Below are 16148 nucleotides of genomic sequence, written 5' to 3' on the forward strand. Positions count from 1 at the left end.
CCTCCTTTCAAGGATTTCACAGCACTTTAAAGCCTCGGCACTAAACATTACGCGGATGCTGTATGTTTTTAAGAGTCCCTTTAAATAAGTATGAAATGCTGTGTGGCATGATATAGTCGGAACTAACATACCCTGAAGCCTGTATGTGTTTGGTTTGTAATTTGTTGATAAACAGCTTTTCCACACCGCTATTTAGTAGCGATGTCAAAACTATTATGACAAAGGCATGGCATAATTCAGATAAAACAGATCTATTTCATCTCGGCACATCAGAACAGCGCTTATGGCGGATCGGTGGAATAAATATAAATTAGAGCTGCGCCTTTGCAAATCATTCTCGTGGTTTATTAACACAATGAACAAGCGTTTAAAATTCACCCCAATCGGTCTTTTCGGTGTAGATTTAGGAGCTTTATAGCTGCTCGTTCAGGTGATTATATATTCAAGCCCATACAGCTGAATCTTTCATGTGCCATCTAGCAATTTGACGCCTTAATGTGGATGTTTTGTGCCGCAATTCACACGGACGAGAAAGAAATGACCCCCCGTCTTATAATAAGTCAGAAAGCTGACTTACAGAGCAGATCTGTTACAAACTGAGATATTGGTGCTTTTAACTTGCATTAAAATTCAGAAATAAGGGCCAACACATGATCGGAAAAAGAGAGTAGGATTTATTTCATTTTATTTCATTTTAGTTAGTTCAGTTTAGTGTTTTATTTATTTATTTAATGTGGCAGTCAACTGTATCAACCCTAATGTTTGACCCCCAAAACTTAAAAAAAGGAAAAAGGGGGAAAAAGGAGCGCATCTAGATGACATTTTCAGCGAAGAATAGCGCAACTGGTGGTGATAATGATAATAATAATAATAATATTAATAATAATTAAAATAATAATAATAATAATGATGATGATAATGATGAAAAAAACATTTAAAAACGACAATACGATGTCTGACCAGTGTCATTAATAGCAATTAAAGTTTCCAAATTACATTTCACAGTTGTTTTTGTTTTTGTTTTCCTTTTGTTTTTTTGAGTGATTATTTTATGCGGTATTTACCGATGAAAAAAAAATAGTCAAGGTATGGAAAAACCTACTTTACAACAACTGCAAAGCCTTAATTACGTGTAACTGCCATACTGTCATAAATGTTCAACTATATTTTCAGAAATGTTTCAAAAGTTCAGTCCAGTTGAGCACGCCATCTCCTGACAGGGGGAGGAAGTACAGCATTTCTTCATGTTGCCAGGCTCAAGGGGTCCTGTCATTATTACCCCTGTTTACCCCCGGTGATACCACAAACCCCGCGTGTTTATCCTCCTTTTTTCAGACATTTCCTCCCTTTCAGAAAAGGAGTTCAGACCCCTACTCTCTATCAGGATCCTCGATCGGACCCGGAGAGGCCGTGGAGCAATCACTTTCCCAGATTACTTGTATTTAATACACAATGCATCATAAAACAAATCCCTCATCCTGACAGGAAGAAAATAGAACAGCTCATTCGACTTGAGCTTTCCCAATTTATGGCTAAATTAAAAAGGGTTCCAACAATGGACAAGTCGAGGAGAGGCAGGAAATCAATGACCGGGCGGACCGGGGTCTCTCCTCGGTTCTCAAGGAGCGCAAGACGATGGGAATCGGTGGCGGGGTCCTGCCTTATTTACACATGATTTTTCCTGTCCTTCCTGCACATTTGCTCCGCAATTTCGTAAAACAATAGGCATTATCTGGGATGGAAGGTCAATGTCACAGTGCGAGGCGTTATCCATCATCATCTGCTCTCATCAGCCAAAGCCCTGTCCTCTCCAGCTTTATGAGCTGCCTAATAAACTGCGCTCACTGACAACGAGGACGTTTCTTTATTATTCTATACCCTTGTCCGTTTAATCGCAGTATCGGACTCAGCTTCTACATCTAGATTAAACCTAAAGAAATAATAAAACATTTACTTTCTGCTTTTCATGTGTTTTGAAGCAGGTGCACAGACGCTGGAGCAGTGAGAAAAGTTAATAACTAAGACTATATATATATATAGCCTGAACATTTCTTTTTAAATGGTAAGGTTGATTCATGTTGAGCTCTTGTTGTGTTTAATCACCTCTTCCTTTGATATAAAATTATTTATTCTCATTTTTAAAAATCTTTCATACATAGGTTATTGCGTATGTGCGTATTTGGGGAGGAAAACGTACAAGTGCAACAACTTACAGCATTTTTTTTCAAGTCACAAAAAGCAGGTGATTAGGTCAGTGTTTCCCAAATTGTGGCACAAGGACTTACAATGGTCCTTATGGAGCTTCCTGAAAGTCCCCCAAAAGGAGCACTTAAATGTAGCGGTTACATTGCTCCCGAAACGCAAGCACACTTACCGACTAAGATGGCTGTTTTATTTTATTTTTTTATTGGCAGATTTATTATTTTATATTTTTTCTCATTTTTGTTGCTCTAACATAACTGCTGCCCAAATGTAAATTTAAAAAATGAGGTAAAAAATAAATAAATAAATAAAAAGTATTTTCTGTTCAGGCTAATAATGTCGTAAAATGGTTCATGAACTGGCGCGCCTGTTGTGAAAAAAGTTTGGGAACACGTGGATAATAATACGCGCTTTGATGCTTCTGTTGGTTCATTAAAGTGTGCTGCCTGTGTGTGTAGTTCATCCCTTCAGAAGCCCCATCCCGACCTCTCCCTGACCCCGCTCACCCTCTCCAACCCCGGGCCCCTGTCACTTTAAAATTTACTGCGGAGAGGAGTCGCTTCCGACCGGGGGACAGAGGCGAAGACAGTCCCGTGTTTCTGAGTCGCCTCTCTGTGGGCTGCGGGGATGGACGCGCTGGATCCTTCCTCATGAGACAATGCACAGAAGAGAAACATCACACAAACTGTCCGGGACGCGCAAAGTAGGGGGCGATGCTTGAAAAACCAGCCCCCCTTCCTTGAATCTCTCTGCTATCATACAGACGACACATCCCGACTGGCTGAGGAGGGGGGAGAGGAAGAGAAAAATGAAAAGTTGAATGGCTACTAGAGGACACCTGGGTGCGTCAGGACAGGAGGGGTGACAAGAGAGGAGCGGACGAGCCAAGCGAAGCGCACACAGTGAAAAGTTGGGAGCAAGTTGATGGACCGGAGGTGATTTAGTTCCGACCCCGCTGTGTCTGTAGGACAGTGAGGGGAGATTTACCAAGTCAGCGGTGTCTGAGAGACAATATAGTGAGAGAGGATTTACTTTAACCGAGCGCGCGGTGTCTGAGGGACAGGCGCGCCGGAGAGGAGTCGACTCGTCCTGCGGCTTGGAGACCTGAGGAGACACCGCTACCGAAAACACAACAGAGAACACTGGTGTTTTTTCCCCCACTATGCCAACAAGGAGGAGAACAAACAGCAGAGACAATTTATAGTTTTATTGTTTATTTAACACTCGAGTTTCTGGTCGTTTTTTTTTTAACCGGAGTTTTCGTCAGTTTCATCAGCGCTATTTTTCTCCCAAGAGGTTTTTAACTATCGCACGCCGGTGCGAAAGGGTTTTAACGGTAAGAGGAAAAAAAGACTTTATGGATAAAAACTATAATTTGTTTTAATGAAACGACTTTTACAAAGCGCAAAAAACATTGATATCGTTCTCAACTTAGTTTAACAGATAAATAAAAAATTCCCGAGGAATAGTTTCGCATGATGAATGGGTAGATCCAGCGTTAGTCCAGACAAAGGGTTTTATGCAAACTAAATATTTATTCAGTGGCAGGTTATACAAAGGCAGAGAGACAGATTTGTGACCCTGATGGTAATTCCGTTTTGCATCCCAACAATCGGCTGCGTCTCCGTAACTCTTATCATTCGCGGTTTCCTGCAATTGATTTGTTTCCCAGTTTACAGCTGCTGTGTAATAAATATTAACACATTAAAACAACATTATATCATTTACATTCCATTTGGAAAAATACTGCATAAATGTTTCGCAAACGATAGAAGTGCAGTGATCTTAAGATTTGCATAATAATCCACTTCATTGTATTTATTGTTATTTTGGTTTTTAGATGCTTGGAGAGAGTTGATGTTGTGTAGGAGAGTAAAACAGCTGATTTCATTCGTTGATTACAAGCAGTATTACTATTGTTGTTATTTTCTATGGTATAATTAATATTTTAAATTCCTATTTATAAAAAAAAAAACTCTCAAACTTTTGCATATTAATTCGATGAAACTGCATTTTCAGAAACGAATTCAAACGCCAGCCAAAGTAAATTTAAATCCAAAATAAGATAGCAGCATATTTAAAAGTTAATTTGTATTGACAAAAATATTATCAGACTGAGCAGTCAGAATTCGTTACATTGAATATTTTTTACAGTCTTGTTTTTTGTTTTTCTTTTTTGTCTGTTTGTTTTAATCTTATTCGTTAATTGATTTATTATACCCTATATATTGTGGGGTTTATAGTCTTGTACTTGGACTGATTTATTGTTGAAAAACATGTTAATATAATTGACTTTTTTATTACTGCAAAGGAAGTGACATAATTCCTTGAGAGCTTTCTCAAGGGTAAACAACAAAAAAAATGCCACAGATATGTTAGAAAAAAGCATAATTTTGTTTTATATAATTAATTGTTAGCCTATTTTGTAGCAATAAAACAATATTATGATAACTTTCTTTCAGATTACTGTTGAAATAATAATGATGATGATAAATAAAAATAATATATGGACATAAGCTTTTTAAAATTAACAATAAAACAATGTTACGAGAATTTACTTATAGATTACTGTTGGAACAATAATGATAATGATAAATAAAAATAATATATGGAAACAAGCTTTTTTAAATTACAAAGGAGTTTTAGATGATTAAGATAGACTTTGCTCATACTCTACCAGAACTTTTTTTTGTGTGTGTGTGTGTGTGTGTGTGTGTGTGTGTGTGTGTGTATATATTTTGCACCACAGACCAGCTCCTAACATTTGAGTCTTATTTCTCTGTGGGAGGTATGTGGTTAGTCAGTGTTTGGACACAGTAACCTGGACTGATACTGATCAAAGTCTGATCTCTCCCCCTCTCTCTCTCCCTCTCTCTCTCTGCAGATCTTGGACGGGTCAGGCCATGTAAAATTCTGCGTGGATGCCAGCAAGCCAGATATCGGGAGCTGGCTGAAGTACATCCAGTTTGCCCCTGCAGCCAAGCAGCATAACCTGACAGCGTGCCAGATAGATGATCAGGTACGTGGAGACACTCGCAGCCTGCCTGACTGAACAACCTCAACAAAATAAAAGATGAATATGATCTGAAGAAAAGGGGAAAAAAAGTGAAAGAGAAACATGTGGATGACTTGATTTCGAACTCCCACATGGTGATGTGTCTGAATCTTGCAGTCTGGCTGGATGAATCAAGTGCAACTGAGAGTCATTCAGATCTTTGAAACTGCTCTCTTCCCCAAACATAGCTCTGATGCCAGAAGGCTTCCCTGTATTTTCCAATGGCTGTCCTGTCTGCGTGCTGTTGTGTTAAAAGGTGTTATTGTGATCCAAGTCAGATAGTCCCATGAGCGGCTGGCCCACCCTGCCTTCTGTTCTCACACACACACTCACACACGCAGCTCTCCCCCACGCTGCACCGCAGAGACTCCTCGCTATCTGTGTGTGTTTTCTTTCTGTAATTGTGCTCTGGCTTCTGCCGTGCGAGGACCACAGGGCAGGATCAGAGGCTGCGCACTGAGATGATAGTTCCGCACACTTCCCAGTCACGCTTGCGATATAAACTCTTAGATATGCCAGGAATGTCACAGTCCTTTTGCTGCTCACCTGGCTGCACAGAGAGGTGCGTGCTGCACACATGGGGGCCTGTTCACCTCAGTAATCCCACGGCCAGAGACCTCTTCTGCACAGAAACACGCAGCAAAGCAGGAAGACAAGAGGCTTAACTTTATTTGACATGTGTATTGAGCATACCATAGCTTGACCCGAATAAAAAACATAATGTAGCCTGCACGTTTGTCATCACTTCTCACAGGTGGTCCACCGAGGTTACTTGCTGAGTGTCACCCGTTGAATTTTCAGCAAAAAGTACATGACAGCAAAGTAGTAGAGTAATTAAATAAACAGTTTCATACATATAAAAGCTGCATTTAGTACAATTGGCCCTGAAATCATTTGGAAATATTTAAAGTGAAAAACACAGAGCTTCTGAGGAACAGATCTGCTCTTCTTACTTGTCAGTGTCATCTTCACCCTTCCCCAGTAAAGAAGGAAGAGGTTGAGAGACTAAGGGAGGCTTTTCATGAACAGAATAGGAAATGAGGAAAAGAGAAGAAGAGAAGCTTTCCAGAAGTACTTACCCACTCTCTTTTAAAAGAGACAAACAAGCAGAGAGAACTTTCCTGAGCTGCCCTCTCCGCGAGGTGTGACTCGCTGTCAACACTGTGGTTCTGCTCCGGTGCCTGTGTAAGGCTCCGACAGGTCACGGACATGGCTATGATGAGGTGATTGTTAAGTATTGCACACTGTCACAACACAGCACAATGTGCCGTCTTTAAGCCTTCCGGCCAACATTGGTGTTTTTGAAAACACACTGTAGTGTCTCACAATGCCTGTCTGAACGCTTAAAATGAATAGACTGAAGAGGGTGGTCTTGTAAAGCTGCTGTCAGTTTTTGATAGTGTGTGCATGCATGTGCGCGCACACTCACAATGGCTTTTATGTGCATTGACTTGTGAGTGCGTGAAGTGTTTTATTGTGTCTTGAGTGTGTGCGCACACACCTGTAACTGCCTACATGTATGCGTGTGTGAACTTTAGTGTGTGTGTTTGTGTGCACACGCTCTGCAGGACTGTGAATTGTTCATTGCGGTTCAGATGACTCCCCATGCTCCTCATTCCGAGCTGGAAATGTTAAAACACACAGTACCTGATTCCAACAGGTTTTTACTGCCACAGAGAAGTGCTGAGTCTAAACCCAGCCTGAAACCACATATTACACACCCGCTGCACAACATGTACCATCACCAGATTTCCACAGACCGAGCTACCCAGGGCTTACATATCATTTGTTCTGTCAAATCTCCCCTCAGAACCAAATTCAAACAACTCCGTGCCATCAGCTGAGATGACTTGTTCCATGATTTATTTTAAGACAATGTCAAACAACGACAGCAATTTCCAGGTGTGGTAGTCGTTATTTGGTCCTGGTTCTTTTCAAGCACCAATTTAGCCCTGCCATCATGAGAGTAAAACTGGCCTCCCTCCTCTTATTTCTGAACCGGTTCTGTTTATCATAAAACTTTATGACCAATCTCAGGAGGGTAAGGGAGTGAGTGAGGAAAAAACCTGTTTTGTCTTAGTGGAAGAAAACTGTTCTGAATCCCTATTCTCCTTTTCTTCTCTTTCCCTCTCACAGCAAATTTGATATGCAAATATTAACAAAATAATCTAGACAGTATTTGTAGTATTAGCGTGCAAAATCTGTTCTCTACAGTCATTACAACTGAATGTTCTCTATAGTTTTAATTTTTCATATATCTTACATTTAATGTAAAAGATTTTCTTGTTCCGATGGGAAATTTAACAAACAGGTATTTGGAGAGTGACTTAAATATCTCTAAAACATAACATCACTGTAGAGGTCCAGATGTGAATTTAAAACTAAAATTACAGATGATGTTATTTTTTTCTCTAATACTATGATTAGCTGCGCATTTAGTATTTTAACAAAATTGACAAGGACAGCCTTTATTCATGTGACCTTTCTTTTTTATTGCTGTATATATTTGACACTGCAGAGTGGAAAGAAAGTGGACTAGAGGGAGGAGATGGCAGTTGTTGCAGTTTGTGAGTCACTGAAATCAGTAATTAAGTCAGTGTGCTATAACTCGGAGGTTTGAATTCAGTCCTTTATAAATAAAAACAGCTCTCTCAATATATCCAATTGATTATAATGTAAAAGTAGTGTAACGTTTGTTTTTAATTTTAGTTTTGAATAAAAACTTCCACTAAACTTTCCCTCAGTACTCAGAGAAAATAATTAATGTTAAAGAAACTTGGCTAACTTGCAATCTTATAACTTTGGCCTTTGACCTGCTGTTTGTGTACAACTTTAGCCTTGACGCTCAAGCTCCCCTGATGTCCTCGTTTGTTTGCCGATGCACTGAACTGAACAACGCAGCCCGAGCACTCCTCGCAGAGATCCTTCCATGATCAGTATGTTTTGTCATTAAGATAATTAGGTAAATTAGTGCTGAAAAACCCTCCACCGAGCTCCTCATTCTACCGATTCAACTGAAAGGAAAATGGATTAAAAGTGTAATTAACATCATCCAACGAGGCCCCGAAGAGCCTTTCATAAGACAGTGCAGAGGGATATGAGCGTTAATCTCATCCGCTCTATTGATTCTCACTCAGCATTGAGTGGGATGAAGGGGAGCATGAGGGGCATATTAGTGAGACACTGACAGTCATTGACTATGTAAATACAATGGAAGTGAAATCATGAAGTGATTGTAATTCACTGAGATAACAGCTTGGAGCTTATTCACTTATGAAAAACACACATGAATTGGTTGTAAAAAGAGATTTGACTTGCATTAAAAAAATGTAATATTGCACATGCAAAAACTATCCCTTGTAAATCCAACACTGATCATTTACATAAGATGCCCCTGACCGAGATCTTGGAGGACTAAAACACCTAAAAAGTCATTTTGGAGACACGGAAATTCCACATGACATTGACAATGTGACGCTCATGAGATACCAGCAAGTCTCTGCTTCCTCATAAGGTCACTTTCCCACAGCTCACTCAATCTAACATGAATATAGCCACATTGGCTTCCTTACATGTTCATCCAATTTGCTGGAAACAGCTGCACATTGTGAGCTCGTACCCTTTATTGCTATCTAAGTCACAAGATGGTTTTGTTTAGAAGCCAAGTGATGGTGACTGCCAGATGCATTGTACGTGCTGCATGACCCTGATAGCTTCAGAGAGGATGCAACACACGTGCGCAAGTGCTGCTGTTGAGCAAGCAGGTAAACAATGTAGTGGGCATACTTATTAAATTTATTGATACTTTGTGATTTATTTGGATAGAAATAAAGAACGTTGGGAGCTTTATAAAGATGCTGTTTAATCTGTTTTTAATCATTGCAGTATAAATCTTGGTTGTGGGTCAGGGGCATCTTCCTATTTTCCATAGCTTTTAGATATTAAAGTCACTTGAGATATTAAGTTTTTAGAGAGCAGCACCCAGAGTTAGAGTTTCACAGTGGTGTCAGTGAATGGCATACCTGTCGAATGAGCTCTGTGTGAGCGAGGAGCCGGCCAACAGGGTGTGACCAGGGAAAATGTGACTGTGTTTACTCAGCTAATGACTAATAGTGTCAAGGTAACGAGGTAGTCCGATTGTAGCCTTTGATCCTCTCGTGGTTGTAACCTTTGACAGGGAGAGTGAGAGAGATAAAGATAAGTAGTGGCTCAATAAATTCACACACCTATGGAGAAATGATGTAGACAGATAGAACATAATTGATCAGGGTGTCCTAGACAATAAAATTCAGTTTGTGAGTGAGATAGTTTTTTGTTATTTATGTGAAAATGTGCAGAGTTGTGAGTATTCCCAAACAAGAAATGGTTTGAATGTTTTCTACAATCATTTCTTATGTGTTATTTTTGTTTGCAGCACGAGTAAGAAATGGCCTTCATGCTAAGGCTGCTTGCTTCTCAGTGTGAATTTGACACCCTGGCTATCTTATCTACAGAATAACCTGTTATTTTAAGCCACCGGTCAACTGCTGTGTGCGTGTTAGTGTGTCCATGACATGCTGAGGATGACCCCCCTTGAGTTAAACACAGAGTCCTCTGTTCTGTTGCTGCCTTTTTTTTTGTTTGTGTGTGTTCACTGTTTATCTGAGGCGGCCCTCAGGGAAGGGGTGGAGCTGTTGGGGGAATTCCCCTCATATTCGGAATCGCCCTCCTGTGCCTGCTTGTGTGTGCACTTACCCCAAAACACATCATGTTGCGAAGCAAGCACAGAGAAACGGAGCAACAGAAATGTTTATTTGTCCCTAAAAGAGGGAGGTCAGAGGTCACTAACACTTTTGGATGTTTTCTTCTGGTTTGAAAAACTCACCTGTCTGTCATCCACACCACGTGTTTCTTAATTATTTCCTCTTATTTGTAAAACATACTCAAATTATATACTTCTAGATGCACTTAACCATGAACTGGCACTCTTGTATTTATGGACAAAGTGGTTTTGACAGTGTCCATTAATTTTTATGTTCCAAGGCCTCGTTCGGCGCTCTGGTAGCTTTCCAAAGAGCCTCCCTCCTTGCTCTCAGTATCAGTCTCTCTGAGCAGAATCCCTGCAGACTCACATGTCTATTTGAACTGCTGCTTGATTGTTTCTAAATCACAATATTTTTGTGGCCTGTGACGGGCACAGGAAGAAGTGTGTCCGCTTGTCTATATGTGCATGTATGAAGTCCAATCCATGAATGTGTATGTTTATGGTGTAGACTGAGGTTAGTGTATAGTCTATGCCAGGGATTAAAGCGCCTGTCGAGAGCCTCACAGTTCAGTTCCCTTTATTATTTCTTAGAAACAATGGTGTTGCAGCTTCAAAACTGCAAAAAAAAAAATTGGCAGACTTGTTCTCCGTGGAGCGTTTAAATGAACGCAAATGAGAAGATTTAAAACTGAATGCTGCAAAAATGAAAACAAGAATTTTTTTTTTTTTTTTTTTTGCATTAAATTTGGTGGTTAATTTGTAATGTGTCTCTCCTGGTCTTGATAACTGTAATGACTCTGGTTGAGCCCAGTAATGGGAGTCAGACTTTTTAATGCCTGAATTTAAATTGTACTTTCATGCTACCACACAATTTGGTTACAATGCACCAATCACTCCTCAGTTATTGGCATGCAAGAGCTTTGGTCAGACGCTGCTTTTTTTACTTACTTGAGCTCCTTTTACTCTAGTGACTCTCAGTCTAAGAACTTCCTGTGCCTCAGTGAGTCACAGAAAAATGTACCGTAATATTCACTATTACAGTATATCTTGCCAGAAGTTAGAACAATGACACAAATTATAGTCAACAAGAATACATCATGATCTTGATTGTGACCAAGATATTTATTATAACTCTCTGCGAAGCCAATGTGGCTCTAGTCTGCAAGTAGTGCTCGCCAGGAATTCAGTCCATAAGCAGTGTACCTGTGACCCATGCCTTCCCAGAAGCCCCCCCCGCTTTCCTTTTGCATTTCTAATAAATCCCCTCATCATCATTGTCATGTCGACGCAGCGGAGGAAGGTAATATGTTAAACCTCCAAAGCGTGCCAAAAATAACGCAATGTCTGATTGTTTCACAGAGAAAGGCTATTGTGTGTCCATGGGAAGCACCATAGTCCCAGGGTCTCTCAGCTGATTCTTTAAAACGACTGACCCCCTCCGATTACTTGCTGTTTCACAATCAATCTGTGTGTATTGTAACTGCAGTGAAATATGTGTCTTTTTCTTTTTTTTGTGGCTTTTTCTATAGAAATGCTGAAGTGTTAAAAATAAGCAGATATAGGTGGATTGTACCAGTTCTAATTGATATCACTGTTTGGATGTTTCATCCATCACCCACATACTCAATTAACAGAATGCATTTTGTAACAGCTTGCTTGTTCATACAGTTTATCACTATACATTTAGGAGCTTGCTCTCAACACTTTTATCTGCCCCTTCTGGTCGACTACAAGCATTACTCGAGAATCCAGTTTATGTGGTTGTATACAGTATATATGAGACAGAGTATTTGTTCTACAGTATAGTTGTTTATGCTTTAATTTTGTTTTCATGACAATGTTGACAATGATGGTTAATTACAAGCTAATGAGTGTGTGTTTTCATGTTTATGTCTCCTCTGTGTGTGGTGGCGGTGGTGGTACAAATATGACAAGCATGTACACATAGTGCAGGCGATTTTAGAGCTACTCCCATTGACTTCTGCTGGTTTTAAAATTGGGTAGCTTAGCCCACATTGCAATGCAGTTATGGGCAATGTGAGGAAAAAAGGCAGTCAAAACAAAAACAGCTGCAATGTCTTTACAGAGCAACAATGACAGGCAATTTCAGCACAGCAAAATTATGTTGATCTGTACAGTGTTGTTTGACCTTTGAAAATTTTACTGTGATATTTAAAAAAACAAGTTTAATCTTTATACCTCTGTGTGTGTTGCAGATCTTCTACAAAGTCACCAGTGAGATTTTTCCCGGTGAAGAGCTGCTACTTTTCATGAAGGCTGAAGAGTATTCATGTGACACCATGGCTCCTGACATTCATGGTCCGCACCACACAAAAAAAACACATTTCTGTCATTTTTCACTTAAAAACAACACGTAAGCCTCACTTAAATGCATGTTTCTATGTTTCTTTCCCCCACTCTGCAGAGGAGAGGCAGTACCGCTGTGAGGACTGCGACCAGCATTTTGAGTCCCGCAACCAGCTGCTGGACCACCAGAAGCAGCCGTGTGGGATGCCTCCCTCCTCCTTCCTCAACCCAGGTTTGACCTTTATTTTTAAATGGCTATTTTCATGCCATTGTAAACAGGGGGCACTGAAGAGTGATAAGAAGGATGTGTAGCTTAACTGAGAGAATATGACACTAATGATGTAAGGGCTCTGTTTCCCACCGGAGCCTCTGAAAAGGACATCATGCAACAAAGACACTGTGGAAAGAAGAGTCTACAAACTGGCATCAGTTGATTTATTTAGAACATTATTTTCACCTGAGACCACTGAAAATGATAATGGCCAAAATGATACCACTTAATGCGGTGAAGAATATATTCACCCTACATTAGACCATGATATTGCATGACGTTATATGTAATAACAAGAGATTTAGTTTCATTTCCAGACCCCAGACTCAGAAATTGACTAGGGCCTGCAGCAATGAAAATCATTGTATTTTCCCCATACGACCTATGTAATAGAAGAGGTGGCTCTTAAATACCAAAAACATACCTCAAGACTGCACATGATTTCCATTTTAAGTTATCTTGCAGTGCCCGTAGGCTCTTTGAATTTTAAAAATACTCCTGATATAAAAATGATCAGTACACACAAATACCATAACTTTATATTTTTTACATCATACATCTGCTTAATTTTATTTTGCCGATGTATCTAGGAGGTGAAAGTGACCTGCAGGCCCAGGAACCTCAAGACTTGCGACCCCTCCACATGTCCCATGGTCTACACGAGTGTAAAGAATGTGACCAGGTCTTCCCTGATGTCCAGAGGTAAATGAATAGTTGACGCACTCAAACACATAATTCATTTCGAGAAAGTTTTGTCTGATTTGCATCTTCATCAGTACACATGTAGAACACATGTGGAGCTGTCAGCCTGCCATCTGACACAAAGCAAACTTCTAAATCCTCATTTTTGTGTTGTGTTTCCTGCAGTCTGGAGGCCCACACTCTGTCCCACTCTGAGGAGAGGGAATACAAATGTGACCAGTGTCCCAAGGCCTTCAACTGGAAATCAAATCTGATCCGACATCAGATGTCGCATGACAGTGGCAAGCACTATGAATGTGAAAACTGCTCAAAGGTAAAGTGATGACTTTTGGAGGGGATATTGAAATAAAGAGCAGAGTTTGTCCAAGTATCTGCTTTTTTTTTAATAACTCTCCTGTTAGTAGAAGCAGATAGTAACTCCCCCGTGTGTCTGTGTGGTTTCTTCCCCCAGCAGGTGTTCACAGACCCCAGTAACCTGCAGAGGCACATCCGCTCACAGCACGTCGGGGCACGGGCCCATGCCTGCTCCGACTGCGGCAAGACGTTTGCAACGTCTTCAGGCCTCAAGCAGCATAAGCACATCCACAGCAGTGTCAAGCCCTTCATGTGTAAGTCACTAAGACCCTACCTATGTAAGTCTCCTCAGTACGTTATAATAATAATAATAATAATAACAATATGCTTGTGACTTGCCTTTAATAGAAAAACTGTGATGTTATTGCAAAAATACATATTTATCCTTCCTCAGCTTCTACTCAAGAGTTAATCATGTAATGTTCTACAGGAGATACACCTGGGATTATGTAGTTGTTTAGAGTGGCAGTGCTATTTTTGTTAAGACAAGAGTCACGCAGATTTATCTGCATCAGCACTCTAACACAGTGCTGATATGGTGATAACAGCATTTAAACTAGCATGTAATTTGAGTCAGTCCCCTTTGGTCTAACCTGAGCGTTGCCTCTCACAGTGACCCAGCCTCACCTGCTACAGCTGATGTGCTCTCTCTCTCTCTCTCTCTCTCTCTCTCTCTCTCTCTCTCTCTCTCTCCTCTCAAATTCAAATCAACTTTATTGGCATGAATGTTTGTCACATTGTTGCCAAAGCAAAATAACAGATTCTTAAATTATTAAATACACTACAGAGATATATTGGAGACACATTATATATATATATATACTGTTTCAGTTACATAGCAACATTTATGAGCAACATATTTTGCAGCTAACTGACTGACTGCACAATCTCTCTTCTCTCTCATTCTCTCTCTCTCTCTCACACACACACACACACTTTTTGTCCCTGCTTCTCAGTAAACACTAACTCCTGCAAGACCAAAACACATTTTGACCTTTCACATTTTCCCCACCTCACACTGCAGATCTGATCTCCTTCCCCTAAAGCATTATGACCTTCACCCTTTGTCCCGTCTCTCTTTCCCTGACCCCTAACACCAAATAAGCACACACACATATACAAGCTCAAACACACATCAATGCATCTGGATATCTGTCTATCTGTCAATCTATCTATAGATATATAGATAGGTCTAAAGTGGAGATGTAGTCTTCACTGCAGACCTCTGACTCCCCTCTCTCCTCCTCTCTCCCTCCACCACATGCACCATTCCTCACAAATAGCAACCACATGTACAGCCTTCTTCTCTGTGCTCCCTCCGAATAGGAGTCCATTTGCTGTAATCAGCAGAAAATATGCAGGTTTAAAAACAACTAATGGCTGTGTTAAAAAAAAAAAAAAAGACCGAGCAACCTCGAACATGACGTCCGCCTGGGAGAGACCATGTGTGTGTCCTGAGTGTTTGTTTGTGCGAGTTCTCTTGAAGGGCATGTACGTGTTTTGGACAGTGTTACTGTAGGCATGCGTGATTCTGTTTGTATGTTTGTGCATGTGAATGTGTCAAGGATGTGTGTGTCTCTCAGAGCTGCTCTATGAAAGTGAAGCACTCAGGCCTGCAGGGTTATTAATTTCGACACTCAGCTAGCCACTACTTAGCCACTGCTCTCCTCCTCAGGAATGTGTTTATAATATTTTGTTTCAGTTTATTAAGAGCTGACGAATACACGCGTGGAGTGAATCGGATCTCACACTCACTGTGTCATGTGTGTGTGTTGTTAGTCTGTAAATGTCACAACGACATGATTTATGGTGCGGGCCTTTTTCTTGTAGTTTGCTCAGGCCATGTGGCTATACTTGTAAAAGAGAGAGCAACAGAAGCAGCTACCCCATACAGACACTGAGGAGACAGATTTAATAACTATTAGAAATTATTAATCCATTGTGTTGATGACACGTTTTATTTTACACAAAGTGTTTAACTAAATGTCCGCAGCATAAGCTCAAGCAAAATAATTTCAAGCAACTGATCCAGATACAGTTTCCAAATGTCTTAATCTGTATTGCAAGACACATGCACAGCTTCCAGACAGGAAACGGCATGTCCAAAATCAAAGGAACCAGACACTCTTCCTTTTGTTTCCCCCAGATGTTTTCAAAATATTTTCAACTACCTCTCTACCCTGATTGTGTACACCAACCCAAAAATACACTTCATTTCAATTCATTTTTCTGGTTCTGTTCATTAAAAAAGCCTCTCTTTTTTTTTTTTTTTTTTTTTTTTTTACAATAAGATTACGTTCACTCTTGGCTCGAACAGTCCCATTTGGCACTGCTCAGGGGTGTTTATTCAAATCTGTTTCCACAATACTTTTTTTCCCGCTCTTCCTCTCCATCTCCTTAAATTGCCTCTTGTGCACCTTGTGGCTGGAAGGCATCCAAAGTATGCAGAAGTTTAATCACAGTGTGAGCCTAACCACTTCCTTATCCTCGTTTTGAAGATCTCATAACAATGT

General features: G+C 40.3%; 1 protein-coding gene across 1 annotated transcript in view; it reads left to right on the forward strand.

Moving 5' to 3' along the window:
* The window catches only part of mecom (MDS1 and EVI1 complex locus), a 147415-nt gene that overhangs the window by 113994 nt on the left and 17273 nt on the right, over nucleotides 1-16148 (forward strand). Inside the window, 6 exon segments of the mRNA XM_042487042.1 lie at nucleotides 5087-5221; nucleotides 12218-12320; nucleotides 12427-12540; nucleotides 13170-13281; nucleotides 13447-13594; nucleotides 13736-13889. Of these exon segments, the coding sequence (XP_042342976.1) occupies nucleotides 5087-5221; nucleotides 12218-12320; nucleotides 12427-12540; nucleotides 13170-13281; nucleotides 13447-13594; nucleotides 13736-13889 (766 nt within the window).

This window comes from Plectropomus leopardus, chromosome 5 (genome assembly GCF_008729295.1).
Source record: "Plectropomus leopardus isolate mb chromosome 5, YSFRI_Pleo_2.0, whole genome shotgun sequence".
NCBI lineage: Eukaryota > Metazoa > Chordata > Actinopteri > Perciformes > Serranidae > Plectropomus > Plectropomus leopardus.